The 26,459-nt window shown below is 44.4% G+C and overlaps 1 protein-coding gene across 2 annotated transcripts; it reads right to left on the reverse strand.

Moving 5' to 3' along the window:
- Positions 1-2,283: 2,283 nt before the first annotated feature.
- Positions 2,284-15,501, reverse strand: LOC125532426 (TATA-binding protein-associated factor BTAF1). 2 transcript variants are annotated; one of them, XM_048696493.1, is made up of 29 exons: positions 15,238-15,501; positions 14,808-14,950; positions 14,223-14,317; positions 13,540-13,760; positions 13,378-13,435; positions 13,158-13,239; positions 12,323-12,669; positions 11,803-11,911; positions 11,077-11,722; positions 10,857-10,989; positions 10,693-10,761; positions 10,271-10,482; positions 9,897-10,134; positions 9,134-9,307; positions 8,372-8,794; positions 7,849-8,286; positions 7,600-7,719; positions 7,027-7,515; positions 6,322-6,860; positions 5,660-6,149; positions 5,467-5,535; positions 4,771-4,875; positions 4,466-4,684; positions 4,112-4,366; positions 3,981-4,030; positions 3,441-3,550; positions 3,271-3,353; positions 2,920-3,132; positions 2,284-2,849 (listed from the first exon to the last, which is right to left on the reverse strand). In XM_048696493.1, exons 2-29 carry the CDS (start codon positions 14,857-14,859, stop codon positions 2,679-2,681), a joined length of 6,210 nt encoding a protein of 2,069 aa, XP_048552450.1. In that variant the 5' UTR covers positions 14,860-14,950; positions 15,238-15,501; the 3' UTR covers positions 2,284-2,678. The 2 variants fall into 2 exon arrangements, with proteins under 2 accessions (XP_048552450.1, XP_048552453.1); XM_048696496.1 differs by lacking the exons at positions 13,158-13,239; positions 13,378-13,435; positions 13,540-13,760; ... (1 more) ...; positions 14,808-14,950; positions 15,238-15,501 and having other exon boundaries at positions 11,803-11,895; positions 12,323-12,519.
- Between the last annotated feature and the right edge of the window lie 10,958 nt (positions 15,502-26,459).

Raw genomic sequence — 26,459 nt, forward strand, 5'->3', positions numbered from 1 at the left:
GGCGGTTGGATATAGAGCAAGCTTCAAAGGGGACTCGATAGCCTCAAATTTGGAGACTAGAAGCTCGTTTTTTGAGCGAGCTTCATAAATTATGGCGATCCGAATGCATGTTAACAACTTTGCTAGAATGTCACTTTTAAATCAAAATCATCGTAATGACAATTATCATGACAATCAAGACATATGACAACTTTGTTAGAGTTGGCTAGCAAGTGTTCCATAAGACCACTCCTGCGTGCACCAGCAGTAAGCTACCCGGCTACACCACATAGGCACCTAAGAAGAAGAAGAAGAAGAAGAAGAAGAAGAGCGAGCGGCCGCTCGTCCTACCTACCCAAACCCAACGTAGCTGGCCATGCTTGTCCTACTGGTGACGTAGCTGTCAACACTCAACACTAGCTAGCTAGCTCCAACATAGGAAAACAACGACTAGCAAAGACAAGAGCTGAGCTTTCGAGAATTGACACGCGAACCTCCTCCCTCAAGTGGCCAAATGGACTGTGCATCTTATACGGGACGTCTTATATGACGCATGCCGCGTTATATAGCACCAGGACGCACAGACGGGCAGCCAACTTGGCAGGCATTGGCTCACCATAGATGTAGCGGGAATGTGTAGTTGAAGAATACTGAAGCTGCTCCGTGATTATATTACCTTGCGGTTTGTGAAAATACTGTAGCTCGTGATTCAAAATTTTGCCAACGCAAAACTGAAAGCATTACTTTTTGGAAAGTGTTGAACATTTTTTGAAACCATTAAATAAATACTGAAATTAAAAACAAAAATCGAAATAATTTTTCCAAAGCATGAACAATTTGTGAAAAAAAAATTGAATTTACAAACTATTTGAACAATGTGATAAATTTCAAAATGTCAAACCTTTTTTGAAAAACGTGAACAAAAAATGAAATTCCTAAAAATTTCTAAATTTTTTTAATATTGTCAATAAATTTCAAACATTTTTTGAAAAAAGTGGAAGAATAATTAAAACATGTACAATTTTAAAGATTTGTGTTGTTTTCTGTCTGTGCATAGGAATGTGGCGACGAGGTTGCTAGAGACCTCTATAGTGATGTCCCCGGTGAGATCCTTGGGCGGTCGGGGTGGGAAGACAAACAGACAATCTGTCCAGGGGAAGGACACGGTTATATATATGGTGGCTAGTTACATTAACCCCAAGAAAGATGAAGTGAAGTCTGGAAAAAAGAAAAGAAAACCATGATGTTGAAAATGAAATGACTTGGGTAGTTCTTCCTGATAGACAAGATACACAGAAGTAGACTTGTGGTACTTGTCCCTCACTCGACCGGCTGTCCCAAAAAAAAAAATTGCATATGAAAAATGGCACGCACTTGGATTGTGAAAATGAGAGACATGATGGTGCATACTGGGTGGACACGGTCCGGGTTGACGCCATGATTGGCCGCCGCTCGCCGTTGCTGTCAGGCCCAACTCACTCACCCAAACTCAAGCGAGGCGAGGCGAGGTAGTACAAGACAAGGAAGAGGAGACCGCTCGCGGCTGCTTGGCTTGATTCACTATATAATAATTACTGAAGAAAGAAAGGGAAATCCTAACTGAAAGACGGAACTGAATTTTTGAGAAAGTTTGACAGCAGCTAGCTAGTACGTAGCTGTTAACTTGCATTGCCTTGCCGGGTCATCCACGGCACACCCGTTGACAGGGCGTTGTCCTCGACCCGACCCGACCCGACCCGAGCAAAGCACCTCGCCAAATGCCAATGCTCTTCTCGGTTCACCTCACGCCGAGCAATCCAGTTCATGCATAACGAGGTGAGGTGGATGGTTCAGGCGCCTCCCCCCACCCAACCCAACCCAACCCATTCCTGCTTGCTCATATCCCACATTGTTTGTTCAAATGGATGGATGGATACTTGAACCATTCCCACGCCCCACTTGTTCCGCCAAGGAAACTAATTATTCAAGGAAACAACATCATCTAAGCTTAACAACATCAAGGTAAATTCTTCATCATCAAAATTCAATTCAATTCAATTCAATGCACAACAAACAATCAACTAGTCACTGACCAAAGTAGATAGTGATTTCATCAAATAATTCACACATATATACTGAAAAGAATTTGTAATTTCAAACAAACAATCCATCAAGGTAAAGTCTTATATGGTGAGGGGCAAGAACGCATCACTTCCTCATTATCTTGGTATTTTAAATGAATCAAAACTGCAACACTACACTTCATGATTATGTCAGTTTGGCTTGCAACCCTATAGTATTGTGGGACTGCTTCACTCCACATCATCACCAGTGAAAATTGCAATTGGATTATGAATTTTAAAGGAGCTACACTCTTATATCATAAAATAAGCAGAGCGTACACAAACTCCCCAAAACTTCACAGGCTCTTGTGGCCCATCCATCTAACCCCCTCTCCTACCAAAACCAAAAGCGGCAAAAGAATTGAGATCTCCATCTCAATCACCTATAACTGGTTGCTTGTTAGCCAACTTGTCCAAGATCTTGCCATCTTCTTCTCTTTTTTTCTCTCTAGGTATTTAAACTAAAACAAGAAAGATCTCCAAGGCTGGCAAAAAACAAAAAATATGTGAGCCTACTAGACAGACCAAATTCAGTTCCAATTTACTCTACACTGTACACGAGCAAGCGAGCCGCCATCATATGATACGAGGTGAGCTTCACCCGTTTAGCTTCGCCAGGAACTGGTTCATATCATACTCGTCCGCGTACTGCGACTGGTCCCACAGCTCGTCCAGCCCACTCAGGATTGACTTGAGGCCCTTGCGACCCGGTTTCCCCTTGTTGCTATCTTCTTCCGTGGCGCTCGAACTGCTTGGGAGAACCGACGCCTGCACATTGGAGATAGGATTAGGAATGAGTTCATACCACAGGGGAACTAGTTTGTCCCAACTATCTTACCTTTCTGGAAGCAGGGGTCGAAGTGAACAAATCGAGTAGCTGGTCAGTGTTCATGGTCTTCAGGCTCGCGTTCTCAGAATTTATGACCGCGTTGGCGACCGACACCTTGAACCGCTGGAGACTCATCACTTTCTCCTCCAGGGTGCCACGCATGATGAGACGGTGCACATTCACAACTTTCCTTTGGCCCAGACGATGTGCTCTGTCCATTGCCTGTCCCAGCAGAATTACATTCATCAGAGGACAAAGTAAAAATCTGAAGGCAGTAATAGTCGGAAAAGCTGCATATGGATTCTAATTAATGCGGGAAAAAAAAGGCACTGTCCCTCTGTTCAGATGCAAAAGACGAACCTGGAGATCCTTCATTGGGTTCCAATCATGTTCCATGAAGACCAAAGTGTCGGCAGACGTCAAATTCAAGCCCAGACCGCCGACTGCAACAAACAAGAATCATCTAAGCAAGCCTTTCTAGCATGCCAAGGAGTAAGAACGCCACTTCACAAGGAATTCCTTGAACCTACCATGAGTCGTTAGTAGAAGCACATCGATGGTTGGGTCCGAATTGAACGTTTTGACAATTTCAAATCTCTTGTCTGTTTGAACAGAGCCATCAAGTCGCAAATACGTGACACTGCAACATTACCAAAATCACCCTAATCAGATGGCTTGCCTGGTGAAGGCGATATGATGATATAATAATGCACATTAACTCTTGATGACTTTAAATGCTGCAGAAATGCAAAATGGCAGCAAAATTACAATAAAACTAACAGCCTAAATTAGTTTTTGGTCAATTTAATCAGTGGTATCCAAACTCAAGTTTACGCATTAGACAGTTCAGCAGCAGCAGCGATTCTGAAATATTTAAGCATACAGGACTCCTTAAAACAGTAAAACAGAAGGTGAGGCACATAATGGTACTACATACAGCAACGTTCTTGCAGAATATTTGCATCACCTGCTACTAAATGTGAATACAACACCAAATGATATTTGCTGAATATGAAATAATGCGTATCTAGATGCAACCAATATAGGTATGAAAATGGCATAAAACTCACCTTCTCATATGGGACTGAAACAGGTCCTTCTCAATAATGTCAAGGAAAGCCTACAGAAGAAGTTGAGAACAGAATAAGGATGAAATCAGAAGAGAGAAACAAGAGACATCACAGAGAAACAGACTCAATACCTTATGTTGAGCAAAAATCAAAACTCTGTGTTGCCCAACAGCCGCAGAAGCATCAGGACTAGATATTTCTGATCCTATACCACACTCTTGCAATATCTCTTGAAGAGCAACAAGCTTAGGAGAGTGGTGCAGCTCATGCAGTTCATCACCAGTTCCCATACCTATCTCCTTTAGATGCTCCACAATATAGTCAGGTGGGCTCTCCCCAATTACAAGTAAAGGATGGCTGCAGAGCTTCAACAGGTATTGTAGTGCCTGCGTTATTACAAAAGAATATCGATCCATTTAGAGGGTAGTACTAAAACAGGATACTACAGAATGAAGAAACAAGAAAGAGTTGGCAAAGTGTAGCACCTGGAACACATGGCGAGTTGCCTTTGGTTGAGAGGTGGATGGCTCTGATTCGTCTGCTTTTACTATGGTTGAAATCTCTTCTTTCACATTGGAGCTGGAGAACTTGTCATAAAGTTTCAGCTGTAAGTGGCTGAGATTGCAATGTCTGTCCTGGATAATCTTCTCTGGAAGATCCGATAAGACTTCATCCTTGGTTCTTCTGAGTAGAAATGGCATGACCTGGTATAGCAAGGTTAATTTATTTATCAATAAGGCAATAATATAGTGTTATTTCTAAAATGTACTGTAAGACACAAGATAAAAACCTGTTTATGAAGTGCCTCCATTGCAAGAATGCCTGCTTCAGCATCCTTTGCTGAACATTTGGAATCTTTAGCTGCTATCAGTGGTTTCCCATATGTAGATTGGAACTGTGCAAAGCAATGTTTGGTCAGATTTCAGCATACCAAGATAGCTTCCACGATGGAATATGTGCTTTTGACGAGAGTAGTATGGATTGCATCTTTAGGAAAGAACTTATTTTCAGCTGGTTGAGGTCTAAATAAGAAAGGTGTGTCTACTTTCTTTGGTTTGTATATGTATTCCACTTTGAGGTTTATCATTCATAGACTAGTTGAAATAAATCATTTTATGATGCAGCCTAGCACATACTAAACATCATATGTAAGAAAGTGTAATGGCTCATAATTTTAGTTGTTGTGGTGTCTATAGACTCTAGAATAAAAAAATACACATACCACGAAGACCAGATGACCATTCTTTAACTAACAAGCAAATATTAATGAAGTCATTGTTGTTCAAATTCTAGTCTTAACTGATAATATTAAGCCTGTGACTCTGATGGAACACAACATGATAGTTACTTTTAGATATGCTAGGATAAATTCTAGTCATTGATAGTAACTCTGTGTTGGGATGCAGGGAGTAGGAGGCTAGAGCAGACTAAAAGTTACTATCAATCGGTTCCATAAGGAAGTACAGATTCATAGCACACAACTTACCTGTTTTTCTGTTCCAAGAAACCCTGGCATAAGGAAGTCAAATAGCGACCACAATTCCAATACATTGTTCTGCGGTTCAAGAGAATGTGTCAACTTATAGAAATAATTAAATCAATGGCAGCTAATTTACTATCCACAAAGGACAGACATAAATGAATATGTGAACACAAATAGAGAGCAGCTTAAGGTATACCTGAATAGGAGTTCCACTCAAGATAAGACGGTGCTGTGCTTTCAACTGCTTCACAGCAGACGTTATTTTAGATCTTGAGTTCTTTATTATGTGCCCTTCATCCAGAACACAATAGTTCCAAATGACACTCTCGAGAAAATCGATATCCTTGCGTATAATATCATACGATGTTATGATGACATTGAATTTATCGAATTGAGCACGGAGCGTCATCCTGTCTTGTGACGAGCCAATGTACTGAAGAGGTTTCATGATAGAGCTATCTATGTATTTCTCCACTTCGTATTCCCAGTGTGCCACTAATGTAGAAGGACAGATAATCAAAGATTTTGGATCTTTGTCATCATTCCGTGCACGGGACTCGGCAATATCACTTGCTACGATAGCAGACGCCTGGAGTGTCTTGCCAAGCCCCATGTCATCACATAAAATTCCATGTAACTTAAACCGTCTAAGGAATGCTAACCAGTTGATTCCTTCTTGCTGGTACCTGACAAACAAGATTTTTTTTTTTTAAAAAAAACATCAACATATGAAGCAAAGCTAGACTCAACTTACATGACAATTTCATTTTTATGCATGGAAAATAAACAATTTCAATAAAGTAGAATGCCATCATGAAGCCAAATTCTGACTAAGGAACTTTAATGATAGTTACAAACCTGCGCAACTCAACACTTAGATGAATGTTGAGCTTGTGATCATCAATTTGAGAGTTGTCAAGGAGTTGTTCCAGAAACTGTGCATCTTCTGTGCTGCTATATAAGCGCTCACTTAATCCACTTGGTAGCGGAACTCCCTTCGCTAATGGCAGCAAAGGGACCAAAGCAGCGAAACTGTGAGTGACGGACTGCCTAACAGATCCATCAGGGTCGCTCATGCACCTCAGAAGAGGTACAACAAGGAAAGGAGCATAAGGAACCAACTCCACAGCCAAACCCTGAACAAGAAGGCTCAAAAGCATCCCAGCTCCTTGTCTTGCACACACAGAAGATGAATCCGACAACATTGGAATGGCATTTTCTATGACAACTACCATCACATTACCAGTCAGTGACTTCGCCATTGACGTGATACACCTGGCAGCAGCTAACCTAACAGCCACATGAGAATGACGCGCGCACCCAAGAATGCAGGGAAGGAGCCTTAACAGCTGAGGCCTCAAGGGCTCAGGCAGGTGAGGTGTAATTGAACGAACAACCTGCAACAATCAGGCACACCATTAGAAGCATGGACATGTGACTGAAATGCAGCCAAATAAGTCTAGACTAAATGATTTGACATGACGATCTAAGCCTATTGCCTATAGAATATAACTGTCACAGCCACATAACACTGAATCCACATTAAGTCCTGATGGAACAAACCTGGATGTTATTTATGAGGGACTGTGGGTCCTTATCCTCACAAGACCTGCCTAGTTGTGTGATACTCGGATCATCTTTCTGAATGTCATCTTCGATCTTAATAGGTTCAAGAAACTCGGTAAGGCAATCCCATAACTTGGGGAGTTTTTCAAATAATGATGATCCAAATTTCTCACAGAGATGCTTTAAAGCCAACTCTGATCCACGACGACTTATATAACCTTCCGTTTTTGTTCTTTCTTCACCGCCAGAATTCACATGACCCCTGGATTTGTGGTTGCTAAAACGCTTCCCGATTGACAACAAATTTTGGTCCTCGATAACCTGTATTGAATTAATAACTGCAGCTTGAGGTGTCTCGCTGATATCAGTGCATGCTAAGGTGCAGAGGTTCTTTGTAAGCTTGTCATTGGGGCCTGGCTTCCGACCAACACAACCAAAAATGAGCTCCGCAAGTGCATCTGCTGCTTTGTCTTGAAGTAGTTCCTCCTGCATGACATGGAAACATCTAAATTCATATGCTAAATTGACAAAGTAGAACTGCTAAAGTAAGCACAAGGCTACATGTTTTACCTGTTCTCTTTTTATTGCAGCCATTAAAGGTAAAATGACTGGATTCAACTTGCTTGGTAACCCCGACATCCAGACAACAGCAGAAGCCACCAAAGAAGAGACAGTGACGTGCAAATTGTTCTGCATAACAATATTAAATGAGTTAACTTATGTGAAGATGCAACCATGGACCGACCAAGAATAATGTAACACAGATCTTCAACATTTTAACACAAATATAAACAGACAATAACTGGAGAAGACACATACCTGAACACACTTCAAGTAGCCTGATGTGGACAACAGGCCTTGTTTAGCTGACTCTATGTTATTCAGGACAATTTTCTCACTGTCCGAAGGAAGATCAAACTCAGTGGGTAACGACAGCTTTGAAGCAAAATTAATAGCATCATCAACGCTCAGCATGTCAGCGTTAAAATTTAAGCTGCTGGCATAATCTTTGAAAACAGCACAAGACTCTACTGTGCGGAATAAATTAGTGGCTTCATTGCGCATCTTTGTGTATGTCCTTGCAAGTTCAGAATAGGGAAGCACAGAGCCTTTTGTTGGAAATGCCGGATCAGAGCAAGACAGCAAGTCCAAAAGATACTCTTTCACAGAGGAGAAGAAAGCTAGCAATGTGCCCACTGCAGCGAGATCTCTTCCTCTGAGATCTTTAAACCAAGAAACAATAACCATAGAAGCCACCTGGATCAACAAAACAGATCAGTACAATGCAAATAGTTCTGGAGTGAAGATATTAACACACTAATATAATGCGGCCATTTCTAACCTGTCTCTGGACTCCTGAAAGAGACATGACATCATTAGCAAGTGGAGTAAGAACAACTTGCCACGAGCCAACTGGCAACTTCGAGGCAAAAAGCCCAAGGGCCATTGCTGTTAGCACTCGTGTATGGGTAACAGATTTGTCAGAATCGGCCCCCACGATTATCTTTGGAACATTTGAAGAAAGATCGAATTGCTTCTCGTGTGAAGTATTTTCTCCTGTAGAACCAAAAGATACCATTCTTGAACTTTCATGTTCTAGCTTTGCAGACCTTATCTTTGCAGCTCTTGAACGGCTTCCTCGGGGAAGGGCAACTGGCATAAACATTTTTGTAGAATCCAATGTTGAGCCATATGGAGTCGTAGCAAGTTGTACCCAATTACCAAAATATGATATTGCAGCACACTCAAGGTCTTTCTCAGGGCACTGCAATAGCAAAGATGGTTTTGTTTGTTAATACCATCCTATGATAGACAAGATTACTAAAGTTTCTGGGTATTTACAAACGGTAATGCTAAAACTCTGACGCCAGATTTTTAAACATGGCAACTTGAACGTTTTTTATGGCAATTTTAGTTTATGAGCATGGCAATTTCCTGGCAAGAAAACAAACAGAGGCGGATTTGCCATGCTTGCCAACTAAACTTGTCATCCTCAGTAAACACAAATTGCCATAAAAAAGGTTCGATTTGCCATGGTCAAAAATCTGACGTCAGATTTGTAGTGAAGTCCTTTACAAAATGCCAAGAAGTCCAGAACATCAACCTGAAGTAGAAGTTTCCAAGCCCTTTCAGAAGATTGAAGAATCTCATCATTCGACTCCAAAAGTATATTCTGGAAGGCAACCTGCAGTGAATCACCTAATATGGATGTAGGCCAGAAATTAGATGAGGCGTCTCCAGCTGAACTCCTGGTGTTGCAAACCTCAAGAAGCCTCTCCTACGAACAGTCAAAACTTCACAGTTAACTAGGAAAGCATAATGATACAAGTGGACTCGCAAAATTCAGTATACATAATGGCGATGAAATTGCATTATTCCATACTTGAGGCTGAAAAGAACAACTCAAAGTAAAATTTTACTAAAGAAAGTTGCATAAAACATTAGCCCGATGGCTCAAAACTGATGCAAATGTAAGACGTGGACTTGCACTAAAGGCAACAAAATTGCATTATTCAGTTCTTGCGACTGGCAAAAGTATCTCATGGCAGGTTGTTTCTTTAGTAAACAAAGCTGAAAAAGGGATTAGCCAGATGATTCAAAGCTGCTGAACTACATCGGCTTTAGAGACATGTGATTGAATGGTAATGACTGCTAATTTCTATAAATCAATTCCAAAACTCTGGTGATTTCTTTAGTAAACGAAGTTGCAAAAGTAGCCAGATGGCTCAGACTGCTGCACCACATGTTGTAGAAATTTCTCACTGAACAATGACGGTTCTTTCTATAACTCAATTCAAAAAGTCCAGAATGCCTGATACATCAGCACAATAAACCAAAGTGGATCCTAAATTCCAAGTAATTCTTACCAATGTTCGTATAGCAGAACGCCGGACTGAAGTAATACTGTGTCTCATAAAAGGCCACAAACGGGGTGTCAGTGTGGCTAAAACATAAGGGTTCTCACTGTATGCCAACTTGTCTTCTTGCTCAGCCATCTGAGTAGCTTTGTTTAGATCAAATTCTCTCTCGCTTAAGGCTGCCGTACCAAGCATCTTTGGAACCATCTCTGGTTGCGAATATATCTCAGCTAACAAATTCATTACACTGAAATAGAAAAGAAATGTTAACAGTTTAGTTTCAGAAGATGAAAGAACAGCCATAAATTGGTCAAAGAATCTTTGGCTTATGCTCAACTTTACGCTAATGTATGTTTGCCACACGACACAAGATTGAGTGATACCTGCTTGTAGATGGGCTTAGGTCATCAAGGTCAAGCAATATATCCCATAACAACATCACAACTGAATTCAGAAATTGATCATTTAGTCTAACTAAAGAAGCAGCAGCCGGGATCAGGGCCTCTGCAGCTACAGCACGGACATCATCATCCGGATCTTCCAGACCAGCTTTACAAGCATGAAGGACATACTCAAACAGATCTTTAAGCATTTCCTGGTGAGGCAGAAAACGGTATTATCAATTTTGTATACAGATTGGGCATCAATTCATACATCAATATGGATGAACAAGCCATTAACACTGCACACTGGAGCATCTAGATTGACATGAGTTGTACAAAGCCCAAGGTGTAGTCAATCACATAACAGCGCAATATGGAAATAAAATCTTATATAGGTGATCAGTTGCTCGATTAGCAATCACCTTGCGAACCGCAACCAGGTATTTAATTCCAAGGAGGCTCCCATGACGAACTTCCCACTCTTGCCTGCGCTGAAAAAACAAATAAAAGAGATGACAGTGACGACAAAAGTGAATGTTTTGTTTTAGAAATGGATGACCATGAGACAGATAACTACAACACATACCTGCATTTGCAACAAGATATTTAGTGTATGGCACACTAAAGAAGGATGCATGTACTTCAGAACAGCACCAAGAGCTTGAGCGCAAGTTTCACGGACAGGGGCAACCACTTGATCAGATACATAATCACCAAAGCTGCAAGCAGAATAAGGTGTGCAGAAGTAAGGCTAATGAAGAAAAGGAAATATAAGCATGCCCATCTTGAAGTCCAGAAATGCATACCGGTCCAATGAGAGAGCGCAAAGGAAACGAATTGCACAATCTTGAAGGAACTCCCAATTCTTCATACACGAGTACTTGGCCAATTTCATCAGTTTCAGATATTTTGAATTGTCAGGAGCATGTACAACAGAACTTGGATTTGATGCTGAGTTGAGTGCACTGTGGAGTGATGTACATGATGTTTCCACTTTAGAGGGATCAGTTGAATTATCAAGCTGCAACTCTGGCTCATCCTTTACATGAGCAGAATTAGGTTCACCACTCGATACAGTGAGCACATTACTCAAACCTGCCTCGGCTTTGGAATCAACAGGATTGACCAGCTCCTTATCCACGTCAATGTCCATAATCTCGGAAGGATTTGGCTTCTCCTCTTCCATATGTCTCTCAACAACTGGTTCAAGCATAATCTCAGAAGGATTTGGCTCTTCTTTCTTATGTCTCTTCAAAACTGGTTCAAGTTGTTCCGCGTCAATGTCTTCATTAAGATCAATACCATGAGGCTTTTTCAGGGTGTCAGAATCAGTTTTATCATCCAGATCAGCAAAAGGTGAGCTCAGATCAGGGAAATATACTCCAGCACAAGCACCTTGATGCGTCAAAATTTCCCTCAAAGCCATAATGGTGCCATGGCGAACTTCCCAAACTAAAAGGAAACAAAACTCAGTTAAAGGATATAAGCAACACAAAAAAGAGACAAATGTTGGAGTTGGGACATGCGCTTACTAGGGTCAAACATGTCAAGAATAAGCTGATCAACAAACTGTTGAAAAGGCCATCTCCCACTGTCACTGTACTCCACATTGTCTTCATCTGCAACTGTGTCAGAAGCATCCTGAAATTAGGGAAATGAAATTATCAAATCATCATGGATTGAAGACAAAGCCATCCTCCTAGGAATGCTACTGCAGAAGTAACGTCTAATTGCCAGACAAAGCAACAGTAATAACAAACTAGCAAACTTGCCCATGCATTAAGCACAAGAATACCAAGGCAAGTGAAGTGTATCAGCCACTTGCACCATGCCACATATGTAGGCATACTACAATCTATGCCAGCAATTGATAGGAAACAAAATTTTACTGCTTTTATGCTTTGAAATATTGGAAAAATAAAAATACTAGCAGGCATAAATTTGCTGATCCTTTAGATTATTTCAAGAATGAGGTATCTTATATATGAATTAAACATCTCACGAAAGTAAATCAAATACATTTTAGTACATATGTGATTGATTGATCCTTACGTTATATGTGCCAGCTTGGTCAGAAGAAGCTCCATTGGACGATGAAGAATTTTTTAGCACAACCTCATCATCCTCCGGTATAGACTTTGTATGATCCTTTGCGTTGCTCTTTGCTTTCCGCTTCAGCATATTACGTTCCCTGGCACTTAGCCGCTTAGGTCGAAAAGTAGAATGTTTTGGATACCTAGGAACCATGGAGGCAACCAAGTGCTGAATATTCTGACCACTATTATACGAATAAAATCCATTGTTTTGGGCATTTGCACCCCAATAATTCTTTTGGGCAAGAAGATCCTCATCTTTGAAAACGTCATTGAAATCCATAAACTGCTCGCACACATCAAGACCTGCACTAGAATAAGAAAGAAGTATGAAACCAATCCAAAATAACACTGGAAATATGCGAAGTAGACATTATGGAAACAGCACACGAGATCCTATATGAGATCAGATAGCACTTTGCATCACATATATTAAGCAAAAGGGAACAAAGGAGCAACTAATGGTATTTTAACCCCTGCTCGCAATCTCAGCAAATCCAATAGATGTAAGCAGCGCAATATAATTGGTCAGAAAAATAGCTACTTGGTATTTAGTGATCACCAATATACGAATTCAAACTGATCGGCAGAATTCTAATGTAGGGCACTCAAGAAAATGCATTACAAAAATTGATATTACAATTAACTGACAAAAAGGCTAGTTATCCATCTTTAAATCTATAATCTCACAACAATCTATATTTTGTGAACACCGGCCAACAATAAGATGAAACATTAATTAAATCTTGGAAACAGATTGTGCTTTACCATACATAGTAAGAAAAATAACGTACCTAAACGCCGCCGAAGATTTTGCTTTTGGCGAGCTAAGCGGTCTGATGGATTCTTGCCATTATCGTTAGCAACATCGAATTCCTAGCAATCAAAACAGAGAGAACTCAAGTAGTCAGACCAAACTCTTTACTTCATTGATGTGATACGAAAGAAATCCAAAACATTTTAGTTGTGTTCATCAAATATTGAGGAGCAAGAATAATGGCACAAAAGATGCACCTGTCCACCCGATGACAACAAAGGAGACCCAAATTCCAGTACCCTGTTTATATCAAAGCTGTGACAAAAAGAACAGCATTACTAGTCTCTTCATTTTAAGAAATGGGAACAAGACAGAAAGAGGGAAGTGAACAAAACATTGGGAAACCAAATGCATCAAACCTTCCAAAAGCAAGCTCAGATGTTGCAGTAGTATCAGGGCGTGGCAATGCTGACGCAACATCACCAGTTTCATCAGATAACCCAGAAGCATGTTTTTCTGCTTCCACGGCTGCAAACAAGTCTTTGACTGACGTGTGCTTGACATTCTCTGCTATGGAACCGATCGCCTGAGCTGCAGCAACCCTCGTGTCCCAATTCTTACTACGAAGGTACTGAGACACCTAAAATTGGCACATGACAGCATAACGTTCAGCCACCATTACGTGCATAATGTATAGAGAATGAAAGCTGGCCGCTCTCCAGTAAACTATGCATAGCATATATGCTAGCATGTTGATATCATAACAGTATTGAGTCATAATTTAATCTGACTGAACATATGTGAGTACTTGGATTGCTCCATAAAAATACGAATCAACATTCGAACATGCATGCGTAGGTGAGGTCATATATATATATATAGCCAACAGAACTGCTATTTGACGGATCAACTTAGACATAACCGAAGATGTAACATATAACAGAGGAAACAATGTAGGATGAAATCATGTGGTATCAAAGAAAAACAAGAATGAAGTGATGCAGCTACAAAACCATGCATTCCTTCATACATCATGGCTTGACCAGCACAGCATGGAGCATACTAGGCGAGCAGTTGAAGGGTTCCTTCCAGGTTTGCATACCTTTTTCAACAGAGCATTTAGCTCCTGGGGATGTGTCCTTGCGATTTCTCCGATCTGGCGTGCGGCCGCGAACCTTGTCGCTTGTGTCGAACCAGCTAAGTCAGGTTAAAGGAAACTTTGCAGAAGAGATGATGATGGTGACGAGGCACTAAACATCATATAGGTTGGCAAGCAGTATGGTTATTATTATTTATTATGAAGCATGGCTAACTTGAAACTCCAATCCAACTGAGCTAGGTGAGGTTGAAGGAAACTTTGCAGAAGAGATGATGGTGATGAAAGGCACTGAACATCACACCACATCATGTTACATTACGTAGGTGGCTAAACTAAACAGTAGGGTTATTATTATTATTATTAAGCATGGCTAACTCGACACACTCCATTCCAACTGGTGTTGTTTTGTTTTGTGCAGAGAGAGAATGGGCACAAACAAACAAACAAACAAACAAACTAGAAGTGAATGAACACAGCAGGCAGTTGCATGGAGTAAATGAACCCAAAAAACAATAATAATAATAATAATAATAATAATAATAATAGTGTAGTATGCAAGTAGGAAGGAAGGGAAGGAGGGAAGGATACTGTCGAGCAATGTGAGGAGGCGGTGAAGGCGGGAGGAGCTCTGCGCGGCCATACTGGGGTGGCACTCATCCACTCGAATCCACACGGCGGCGGGCGGCGCTTCACTCCAAATCAATCAATCAATCAATCGCTCCGCCGCATGCCTGCTCAGCAAACAACAACACGGGACGGGTGAGGGCGAGCGCAGGTAACGGACATGCGCGCGCACGGGGCGGGCGCGGCTGACGGTTTCAAATTGGATTCGAAATCCGCGGAGGCGGCGCACGAGGCGCTGCGGGGCCTGTGCGCGCGAGGCGGATTGCGGCGGAGGGAGGGGAGCCCGTGCGCGCGCGCGGCGATCCAGTCTTATCCGTACGGGGGGAGAAGGCGCGCGGCAAAAGAGAAGAGACAAATCGAGAGCGAGAGAGAGGGGGGAGGGCGGGAGGCGTACCGGGGGTGGCGGAGTAGGGACGCCGGCGAGGTGGGAGGTGGAGCGCGGCGGCGACGGGGGAGGGAGAAGGGGATCGCGGGAGGAGGGAGGAAGAGCCCCCGCCGGGGAGGGGAGGGGAGGGAGGGGCGGTGTGGGGTCGGGGTGGCGAGCCCAATCCTCCCTCACGCGCGCGCCCGGGCTCGGTCGCTGCTTCCTTCCTTCCTGGTCGAGTCCAACCGACCGACTCCAGAGGGCTGGCTACCGGGTCGGGGTTGGGGGCATGGGGTGGGGGGTTCCAACTGCCGTGGCGAGGGTGTTATTTTATAGGCGACCTGCTTCCCTTCCCTTCCCTTCCACCACCTCGGGCCGGCCTTTGGACTTGGGCCCATCTTTCTTTCTTTCTCCTTTCCCTCGCTGGGCTCTCTCTTCTCCTCTCTCCCTATGTGGATGTGGGCTTTCTTCTTCTTCTTCTTCTTCTTCTTCTTCTTCGTGAACGACATGTTTTTTCTGTCTTATATCTGAAGTCAACCTATTTTTCTCTCCGTCACACCACGGCCTCTCTCCATATTTAACGTGTCCAAAACCTAGGGCACCTGACGTGAGGGAGCCCGGCCTCGACCTTGTCCAGGGCCCACCAGGCCCAACGAATATCATGAAACCCTAAGGACCCGAAAGATAGAGGGCGGCAGCAGATCTAATCTGACCTACCGCCTTATGTAACTATGGGTGTTATTTTATAGGCGAGTTGCTTCTTCCTTCCCTTCGTGATCACGCTTGCCTCGGCTGGGTTCGACTTGGGCCCCTCTTTCTCTCCTGTTTCCCTGCGACCCGGACTCCCTCTTCTCTTCTCTTCTCTTCTCTACATGGACTTTCTTCTTTTCTTTCTTTTCCTTTTTTAAGAAAGACCATCATGGCAAGCTTTATTGCTTATTAAACATCAATAGTCCGCAAGCTTGCTCATCAGACACTCAAGAGGCTCGTCGGTCCAACCAGAAGAAAACTTATTACAACAACTAAAAACCAGCTAGCACATGCGCCGCTTGATTTGCGGGATCGAAAACGATGTTTGAAACTGACAACCGAAGCAATTGCTTGCCCTCGGGGCGTGACAATCGTTCTGTTAGGACTAGAGGGAATCAATGGATCCGACCACATGTTGATATCATTTCTAACACCTACTCTCCAGATATATCCTCTTTTGAAAACCTCAACACCTTCAATGATGCTCTGCCAAGTAAATGAAGCCTCGTTCTTCAGAGTTGCTTTCAAAAGGCCTCCATTTAAGAAGTATTTTGCTTTAAGAACTCTTGCACATAATGATTCATGTGAGTTAATTAGTCTCCAACATTACTTAGATAGCATTGCAAGAGTAAATGAGTACAAATCTCTGAAACCTACACCTCCTTCACTCTTCGGGTAACATAATTTCCATCGGGACTACCGATGCATTTTTTTTGTTCTCTTCGTCGTCACCCCACCATAAGCTAGCAAAAAATATCTATGATTTCCTTGCAGATACCTTTTGGCAGACAAAAAACGGATGTAGCAAATACAGGGATAGTTTGAGCCACAACCTTAAGCAAAATCTCTTTACCACCAACAGATAATTGTTTCTTCATCCATCCTTGGATTCTTTGCTTAATTCTTTCAATAGAGTGTTTGAAACGGTCACTACGGTCAGCTCCTACCATAGCCGGAAAGGCCTATGTACTTATTAGAGAGTGCCTTAGTATCAATATGTAATTGTTGGCATACTTCACTTCCTGTAATTGCACTAGTATTTAGGCTAAAAAAACATTTGACTTCATCAAACTTACCAGCTACCCCAAATTCTGGCCAGGTATCTAACACTTGCTGTAAGCAAGTTGCATTTAACACATGCGCGGTCATGAGAATCAAAGATGTTGGAAATATGCCCTAGAGGCAATAATAAATTGGTTATTATTATATTTCCTTGTTCATGATAATCATTTATTATCCATGCTAGATATGTATTGATAGGAAACTCAGATACATGTGTGGATACATAGACAACACCATGTCCCTAGTAAGCCTCTAGTTGACTAGCTCGTTGATCAATAGATGGTTACGGTTTCCTGACCATGGACATTGGATGTCATTGATAACGGGATCACATCATTAGGAGAATGATGTGATGGACAAGACCCAATCCTAAGCCTAGCACAAAGATCGTGTAGTTCGTATGCTAAAGCTTTTCTAATGTCAAGTATCATTTCCTTAGACCATGAGATTGTGCAACTCCCGGATACCGTAGGAGTGCTTTGGGTGTGCCAAACGTCACAACGTAACTGGGTGGCTATAAAGGTACACTACAGGTATCTCCGAAAGTGTCTGTTGGGTTGGCACGAATCGAGACTGGGATTTGTCACTCCGTGTAACGGAGAGGTATCTCTGGGCCCACTCGGTAGGACATCATCATAATGTGCACAATGTGATCAAGGAGTTGATCACAGGATGATGTGTTACGGAACAAGTAAAGAGACTTGCCGGTAACGAGATTGAACAAGGTATCGGGATACCGACGATCGAATCTCGGGCAAGTATCGTACCGATAGACAAAGGGAATTGTATACGGGATTGATTAAGTCCTTGACATCGTGGTTCATCCGATGAGATCATCGTGGAGCATGTGGGAGCCAGCATGGGTATCCAGATCCCGTTGTTGGTTATTGACCGGAGAGTTGTCTCGGCCATGTTTGCATGACTCCCGAACCCGTAGGGTCTACACACTTAAGGTTCGATGACGCTAGGGTTATAGGGAAAGTATGTACGCGGTTACCGAATGTTGTTCGGAGTCCCGGATGAGATCCCGGACGTCACGAGGAGTTCCGAAATGGTCCGGAGGTAAATATTGATATATAGGAAGTATCGTTTTGGCCACCGGAAGTGTTCCGGGCATCACCGGTAGTGTACCGGGACCACCGGAGGGGTCCGGGGGTCCACCAGGTGGGGCCACCAGCCCCGGAGGCCTACATGGGCCAATAGTGGGAAGGGACCAGCCCCTAGGTGGGCTAGGGCGCCTCCCACCAAGGCCCAAGGCGCCTCCAATAGGGGAAGGGGGCAAACCCTAGGGCAGATGGGCCCTAAGGCCCACCCTAGGTGCGCCTCCCCCTCTCCCCCTTGTGGCCGCCACCCTAGATGGGATCTAGGGCTGCCGCACCCCTTGGGGTGGGAACCCTAGGTGGGGGCGCAGCCCTCCCTCTCCCCCTATATATAGTGGAGGCAAAGGGGTAGCCCAACACACGATTCAATCTCCCTGTTGGCGCAGCCCTACCCCTCTTCCTCCTCGTCTCTCGTAGTGCTTGGCGAAGCCCTGCTGGAGTCCCGCGCTCCTCCACCACCAACACGCCGTCGTGCTGCTGCTGGATGGAGTCTTCCCCAACCTCTCCTTCTCCCCTTGCTGGATCAAGGCGTAGGAGACGTCACCGGGCTGTACGTGTGTTGAACACGGAGGTGCCGTCCGTTCGGCACTAGGATCATCGGTGATTTGGATCACGACGAGTACGACTCCATCAACCCCGTTCACTTGAACGCTTCCGCTTAGCGATCTACAAGGGTATGTAGATGCACTCTCATTCCCCTCGTTGCTAGATTACTCCATAGATTGATCTTGGTGATGCGTAGAAAATTTTTAATTTCTGCTACATTCCCCAACAGTGGCATCATGAGCTAGGTCTATGCGTAGTTACTATGCACGAGTAGAACACAAAGTAATTGTGGGCGTCGATATTTTCAATTATTTTGCCGTTACTAGTCTTATCTTGATTCGGCGGCATCGTGGGATGAAGCGGCCCGGACCAACCTTACACGTACGCTTACGTGAGACCGGTTCCACCGACTGACATGCACTAGTTGCATAAGGTGGCTGGCGGGTGTCTGTCTCTCCCACTTTAGTCGGATCGGATTCGATGAACAGGGTCCTTATAAAGGGTAAATAGAAATTGGCAATTCACGTTGTGGTTTTGGCGTAGGTAAGAAACGTTCTTGCTAGAAACCTATAGCAGCCACGTAAAAACTTGCAACAACAATTAGAGGACGTCTAACTTATTTTTGCAGCAAGTGTTTTGTGATGTGATATGGCCAAAGGATGTGATGAATGATATATGTGATGTATGAGATGATCATGTTCTTGTAATAGGAATCACGACTTGCATGTCGATGAGTATGACAACCGGCAAGAGCCATAGGAGTTGTCTTAATTTATTTATGACATGCGTGTCAATATAAACTGAAGGAAATATGCCCTAAAGGCAATAATAAAGTTATTATTTATTTCCTTATATCATGATAAATGTTTATTATTCATGCTAGAATTTTATTAACCAGAAACATAATACATGTGTGAATACATAGACAAACAGAGTGTCACTAGTATGCCTCTACTTGACTAGCTCGTTAATCAAAGATGGTTATGTTTCCTAACCATGGACAAAGAGTTGTTATTTGATTAACGGGATCACATCATTAGGTGAATGATCTGATTGACATGACCCATTCCATTAGCTTAGCACCCGATCGTTTAGTATGTTGCTATTGCTTTCTTCATGACTTATACATGTTCCTATGACTATGAGATTATGCAACTCCCGTTTGCCGGAGGAACACTTTGTGTGCTACCAAACGTCACAACGTAAATGGGTGATTATAAAGGTGCTCTACAGGTGTCTCCAAAGGTACATGTTGGGTTGGCGTATTTCGAGATTAGGATTTGTCACTCCGATTGTCGGAGAGGTATCTCTGGGCCCTCTCGGTAATGCACATCAACTTAAGCCTTGCAAGCATTGCAACTAATGAGTTAGTTGGAGATGATGTATTACAAACGAGTAAAGAGACTTGCCGGTAACGAGATTGAACTAGGTATTGAGATACCGACGATCGAATCTCGGGCAAGTAACATACCGATGACAAAGGGAACAACGTATGTTGTTATGCGGTCTGACCGATAAAGATCTTCGTAGAATATGTAGGAGCCAATATGAGGCATCCAGGTTCCGCTATTGGTTATTGACCGGAGACGTGTCTCGGTCATGTCTACATTGTTCTCGAATCCGTAGGGTCCGCACGCTTAAGGTTACGATGACAGTTATATTATGAGTTTATGCATTTTGATGTACCGAAGTTGTTCGGAGTCCCGGATGTGATCACGGACATGACGAGGAGTCTCGAAATGGTCGAGACATAAAGATTGATATATTGGAAGCCTATGTTTGGATATCGGAAGTGTTCCGGGTGAAATCGGGATTTTACCGGAGTACCGGGAGGTTACCGAAACCCCCCGGGAGCTATATGGGCCATGATGGGCCTTAGTGGAAAAGAGAAGAGGCAGCCCTTCATGGGCCGCGCGCCCCTCCCCTCCCTTGGTCCGAATAGGACAAGGAGAGGGGGCCGGCCCCTCTCTCTCTTTCCCCCTCCGCGAATCCTATTCCAACTAGGATTGGGGGGGGAATCCTACTCCCAGAGGGAGTAGGACTCTCTGGCGCGCCTCTCCTAGGCCGGCCGCACCCCCCGTCCTTTATATACGGAGGCAGGGGCACCCCAGAGACACACAAGTTGATCCACGTGATCATATCTTAGCCGTGTGCGGCGCCCCCTGCCACCATAGTCCTCGATAATATTGTAGCGGTGCTTAGGCAAGCCTGCGAAGTGTTGGGGAACGTAGCAGAAATTCAAAATTTTCCTATGTGTCACCAAGATCTATCTATGGAGAACAGCAACGAGGGGAAGGAGAGTGCATCTACATACCCTTGTAGATCGCTAAGCGGAAGCGTTCAAGAGAACGGGGTTGATAGGAGTCGTACTCGTCGTGATCCAAATCACCGGAGATCCTAGTGCCGAACGGACGGCACCTCCGCGTTCAACACACGTACAGCCCGACGATGTCTCCCACGCCTTGATCCAGCAAGGAGAGAGGGAGAGGTTGAGGAAGACTCCATCCAGCAGCAGCACAACGGCGTGGTGGTGGTGGAGGAGCGTGGCAATCCTGCAGGGCTTCGCCAAGCACCACGGGAGAGGAGAAGTACTTGGGAGAAGGGGAGGGCTGCACCAGAACATTGGTATGGCTGCCCTCCCACCCCCACATATATATAGGGGCAAGGGAGAGGGGGGCGCAGCCTTGGCCCTTCCTCCAAGGAAGGGTGCGGCCAGGGAGGAGTCCCTCCTCCCCAAGGCACCTAGGAGGTGCCTTCCCCCTTTAGGACTCTTCCTTTCCTTATCTCTTGGCGCATGGGCCTCTTGGGGCTGGTGCCCTTGGCCCATATAGGCCAAGGCGCACACCCCTACAGCCCATGTGGCCCCCCGGGCAGGTGGCCCCCCGTGGTCCCGGTACAATACCGGTGACCCCAAACTTGTCCGGTGACCAAAACAGGACTTCCCTATATAATCTTTACCTCCGGACCATTCCGGAACTCCTCGTGACGTCCGGGATCTCATCCGGGACTCCGAACAACATTCGGTAACCACATACAAACTTCCTTTATAACCCTAGCGTCATCGAACCTTAAGTGTGTAGACCCTACGGGTTCGGGAGACATGCAGACATGACCGAGACGTTCTCCGGTCAATAACCAACAGCGGGATCTGGATACCCATGTTGGCTCCCACATGTTCCACGATGATCTCATCGGATGAACCACGATGTCAAGGACTTAATCAATCCCGTATACAATTCCCTTTGTCTATCGGTACGATACTTGCCCGAGATTCGATCGTCGGTATCCCGATACCTTGTTCAATCTCGTTACCGGCAAGTCTCTTTACTCGTTCCGTAACACATCATCCCGTGATCAACTCCTTGGTCACATTGTGCACATTATGATGATGTCCTACCGAGTGGGCCCAGAGATACCTCTCCGTTTACACGGAGTGACAAATCCCAGTCTCGATTCGTGCCAACCCAACAGACACTTTCGGAGATACCTGTAGTGTACCTTTATAGCCACCCAGTTACGTTGTGACGTTTGGCACACCCAAAGCACTCCTACGGTATCCGGGAGTTGCACAATCTCATGGTCTAAGGAAATGATACTTGACATTAGAAAAGCTTTAGCATACGAACTACATGATCTTCTGCTAGGCTTAGGATTGGGTCTTTGTCCATCACATCATTCTCCTAATGATGTGATCCCGTTATCAACGACATCCAATGTCCATGGTCAGGAAACCGTAACCATCTATTGATCAACGAGCTAGTCAACTAGAGGCTACTGTTGGAAATATGCCCTAAGAATAATAAAACATTGATTATTATATTTCCTTGTTCATGATAATTGTCTTTATTCATGCTATAATTATTATCCGGAAATCGTAATACATGTGTGAATACATAGACCATAATGTGTCCCTAGTAGAGCCTCTAGTTGACTAGCTCGTTGATCAACAGATAGTCATGGTTTCCTGGCTATGGACATGGATGTCATTGATAACGGGATCACATCATTAGGAGAATGATGTGATGGACAAGACCCAATCCTAAGCATAGCACAAGATCGTGTAGTTCGTTTGCTAGAGCTTTTCCAATGTCAAGTATCTTTTCCTTTACCATGAGATCGTGTAACTCCCGGATACCGTAGGAGTGCTTTGGGTGTGCCAAACGTCACAACGTAACTGGGTGACTATAAAGGTGCATACAGGTATCTCCGAAAGTGTCTGTTGGGTTGACACGGATCGAGACTGGGATTTGTCACTCCGTATAACGGAGAGGTATCACTGGGCCCACTCGGTAATGCATCATCATAATGAGCTCATGACCAAGTGGTTGATCACGGGATCATGCATTACGGTACGAGTAAAGTGACTTGCCGGTAACGAGATTGAACAAGGTATTGGATACCGACGATCGAATCTCGGGCAAGTACAACCGATTGACAAAGGGAATTGTATACGGGATTGATTAATCCTTGACATCGTGGTCATCCGATGAGATCATCGTGGAACATGTGGGAGCCAACATGGGTATCCAGATCCCGCTGTTGGTTATTGACCGGAGAGTCGTCTCGGTCATGTCTACATATCTCCCGAACCCGTAGGGTCTACACACTTAAGGTTCGGTGACGCTAGGGTTGCAGGGATATGTATATGCAGTAACCCGAATGTTGTTCGGAGTCCCGGATGAGATCCCGGACGTCACGAGGAGTTCCGGAATGGTCTGGAGGTAAAGATTTATATATGGGAAGTCCTGTTTCGGGCATCGGGACAAGTTTTGGGGTTATCGGTATTGTACCGGGACCACTGGAAGGGTCCCGGGGGTCCACCGGGTGGGGCCACCTGTCCCGGGGGGCCACATGGGCTGTAGGGGGTGTGCCTTGGCCTACATGGGCCAAGGGCACCAGCCCCAAAGAGGCCCATGCGCCTAGGGTTACAAGGGGAAAGAGTCCTAGGAGGGGAAGGCACCTCCTAGGTGCCTTGGGGGGGGAGGGAAACCTCCCCTTGGCCGCCGCACCTAGGAGATTGGATCTCCTAGGCTGGCGCACCCCCCCCCCTTGGCCCTCCTATATATAGTTGGGGAGAGGAGGGACTTCATACCTCAGCCTTTGGTTGCCTCCTTCTCCCTCTCCAACACCTCCTCCTCCTCCATAGCGCTTGGCGAAGCCCTGACGGAGTACTGCAGCTCCATCATCACCACGCCGTCGTGCTGCTGCTGGTGCCATCTCCCTCAACCTCTCCTCTCCCCTTGCTGGATCAAGAAGGAGGAGACGTGGCTGTTCCGAACGTGTGTTGAACGCGGAGGCATCGTCCGTTCGGTGCTAAGATCTTCGGTGATTTGGATCACGTCGTGTTCGACTACCTCATCCCCGTTATTTGAACGCTTCCGCTCGCGATCTACAAGGTACGTAGATGCATCTAATCACTCGTTGCTAGATGAACTCCTAGATGGATCTTGGTGAAACCGTAGGAAAATTTTTGTTTTCTGCAACGTTCCCCAATAGTGGCATCATAAGCTAGGTCTATGCGTAGTTCTCTTGCACGAGTAGAACACAATTTGTTGTGGGCGTTGATGTTGTCAACTTTCTTGCCGCTACTAGTCTTATCTTGCTTCAACGGTATTGTGGGATGAAGCGGCCCGGACCAACCTTACACGTATGCTTACGTGAGACCGGTTCCACCAACTAACATGCACAAGTTGCATAAGGTGGCTGACGGGTGTCTGTCTCTCCTACTTTAGTTGGAGCAGATTCGATGAACAGGGTCCTTATGAAGGGTAAATAGAAGTTGACAAATCACGTTGTGGCTTTCACGTAGGTAAGAAAACGTTCTTGTTAGAACCCTACTTCAGCCACGTAAAACCTGCAACAACAATTAGAGGACGTCTAACTTGTTTTTGCAGCAAGTGCTTTGTGATATGATATGGCCAAAGTTGTGATGAATGATGAATGATCTATATGTGATGTATGAGATGTTCATGCTATTGTAATAGGAATCACAACTTACATGTCGATGAGTATGACGGTGCAAGGATGATCATGGAGCCCCAAGATGGAGATCAAAGGAGCTATGTGATATTGGCCATATCATGTCACTATTATTATTTAATTGCATGTGATGTTTATCATGTTTTGCATCTTGTTTGCTTAGAACGACGGTAGTAAATAAGATGATCCCTCATAATAATTTCAAGAAAGTGTTCCCCCTAACTGTGCACCGTTGCTACAGTTCGTCGTTTCGAAGCACCACGTGATGATCGGGTGTGATAGATCCTTACGTTCACATACAACGGGTGTAAGACAGATTTACACACGCAATACACTTAGGTTGACTTGACGAGCCTAGCATGTGCATAGACATGGCCTCGGAACACAGAAGACCGAAAGGTCGAGCATGAGTCGTATAGAAGATACGATCAACATGAAGATGTTTACCGACGTTGACTAGTCCGTCTCACGTGATGATCAGACACGGCCTAGCCAACTCGGATCATGTTATACTTAGATGACTAGAAGAGGGATGTCTATCTAAGTGGGAGTTCATTATAATTTGATTAGATGAACTTAATTATCATGAACTTAGTCTAAAATATTTACAATATGTCTTGTAGTTCAAATGGCCAACGTAGTCCTCAACTTCAACGCGTTCCTAGAGAAAACCAAGCTGAAAGACGATGGCAGCAACTACACGGACTGGGTCCGGAACCTGAGGATCATCCTCATAGCTGCCAAGAAAGATTATGTCCTACAAGCACCGCTAGGTGATCCACCCGTCCCACAGAACCAAGACGTTATGAACGCTTGGCAGACACGTGCCGATGACTACTCCCACATTCAGTGCGGCATGCTTTACAACCTAGAGCCGGGGCTCCAAAAGCGTTTTGAGAGACATGGAGCATATGAGATGTTCGAAGAGCTGAAAATGGTTTTCCAAGCTCATGCCCGGGTCGAGAGATATGAAGTCTCCGACAAATTCTTCAGCTGTAAGATGGAGGAAAATAGTTCTGTCAGTGAGCACATACTCACTATGTCTGGGTTACATAACCGCTTGACTCAGCTGGGAGTTAATCTCCCGGATGATGCGGTCATTGACAGAATCCTCCAGTCGCTTCCACCAAGCTACAAGAGCTTTGTGATGAACTTCAATATGCAGGGGATGGAAAAGACCATTCCTGAAGTATTTGCAATGCTGAAATCAGCAGAGGTAGAAGTCAAGAAGGAACATCAAGTGTTGATGGTCAATAAAACCACTAAGTTCAAGAAGGGCAAGGGTAAAAAGAACTTTGAGAAGGACGGCAAGGAAGTTGTCGCGCCCGGCAAGCAAGCTGCTGGGAAGAAGAAGTCAAAGTATGGACCCAAGCCTGAGACGGAGTGCTTTTATTGCAAAGGGAAGGGTCACTGGAAGCGGAACTGCCCCAAATACTTAGGGACAAGAAGGCCGGCAAAACAAAAGGTATATGTGATATACATGTAATTGATGTGTACCTTACCAGTACTCGTAGTAACTCCTGGGTATTTGATACCGGTGCCGTTGCTCATATTTGTAACTCACAACAGGAGCTGCAGAATAAACAGAGACTGGCGAAGGACGAGGTGACGATGCGCGTCGGGAATGGTTCCAAGGTCGATGTGATCGCCGTCGGCACGCTACCTCTACATTTACCTACGGGATTAGTTATAAACCTCAATAATTGTTATTTAGTGCCAAGTTTGAGCATGAACATTGTATCAGGATCTCGTTTAATATGAGATGGCTACTCATTTAAATCTGAGAATAATGGTTGTTCTATTTATATGAGAGAT

This window comes from Triticum urartu, chromosome 1 (assembly GCF_003073215.2).
Source record: "Triticum urartu cultivar G1812 chromosome 1, Tu2.1, whole genome shotgun sequence".
In the NCBI taxonomy this organism is placed as follows: domain Eukaryota; kingdom Viridiplantae; phylum Streptophyta; class Magnoliopsida; order Poales; family Poaceae; genus Triticum; species Triticum urartu.

Excerpts from the sequence above, each read along its gene's own strand:
- LOC125532426 (XM_048696493.1), bottom strand. The coding sequence starts at position 14,859 with ATGGCCGCGCAGAGCTCCTCCCGCCTTCACCGCCTCCTCACATTGCTC. Across the intron at positions 13,436-13,539 it reads TCTGAGCTTGCTTTTGGAAG|CTTTGATATAAACAGGGTAC; the intron begins GTTTGATGCATT and ends TTTTTGTCACAG. Across the intron at positions 13,240-13,377 it reads TGTTGTCATCGGGTGGACAG|GAATTCGATGTTGCTAACGA; the intron begins GTGCATCTTTTG and ends TTTGATTGCTAG.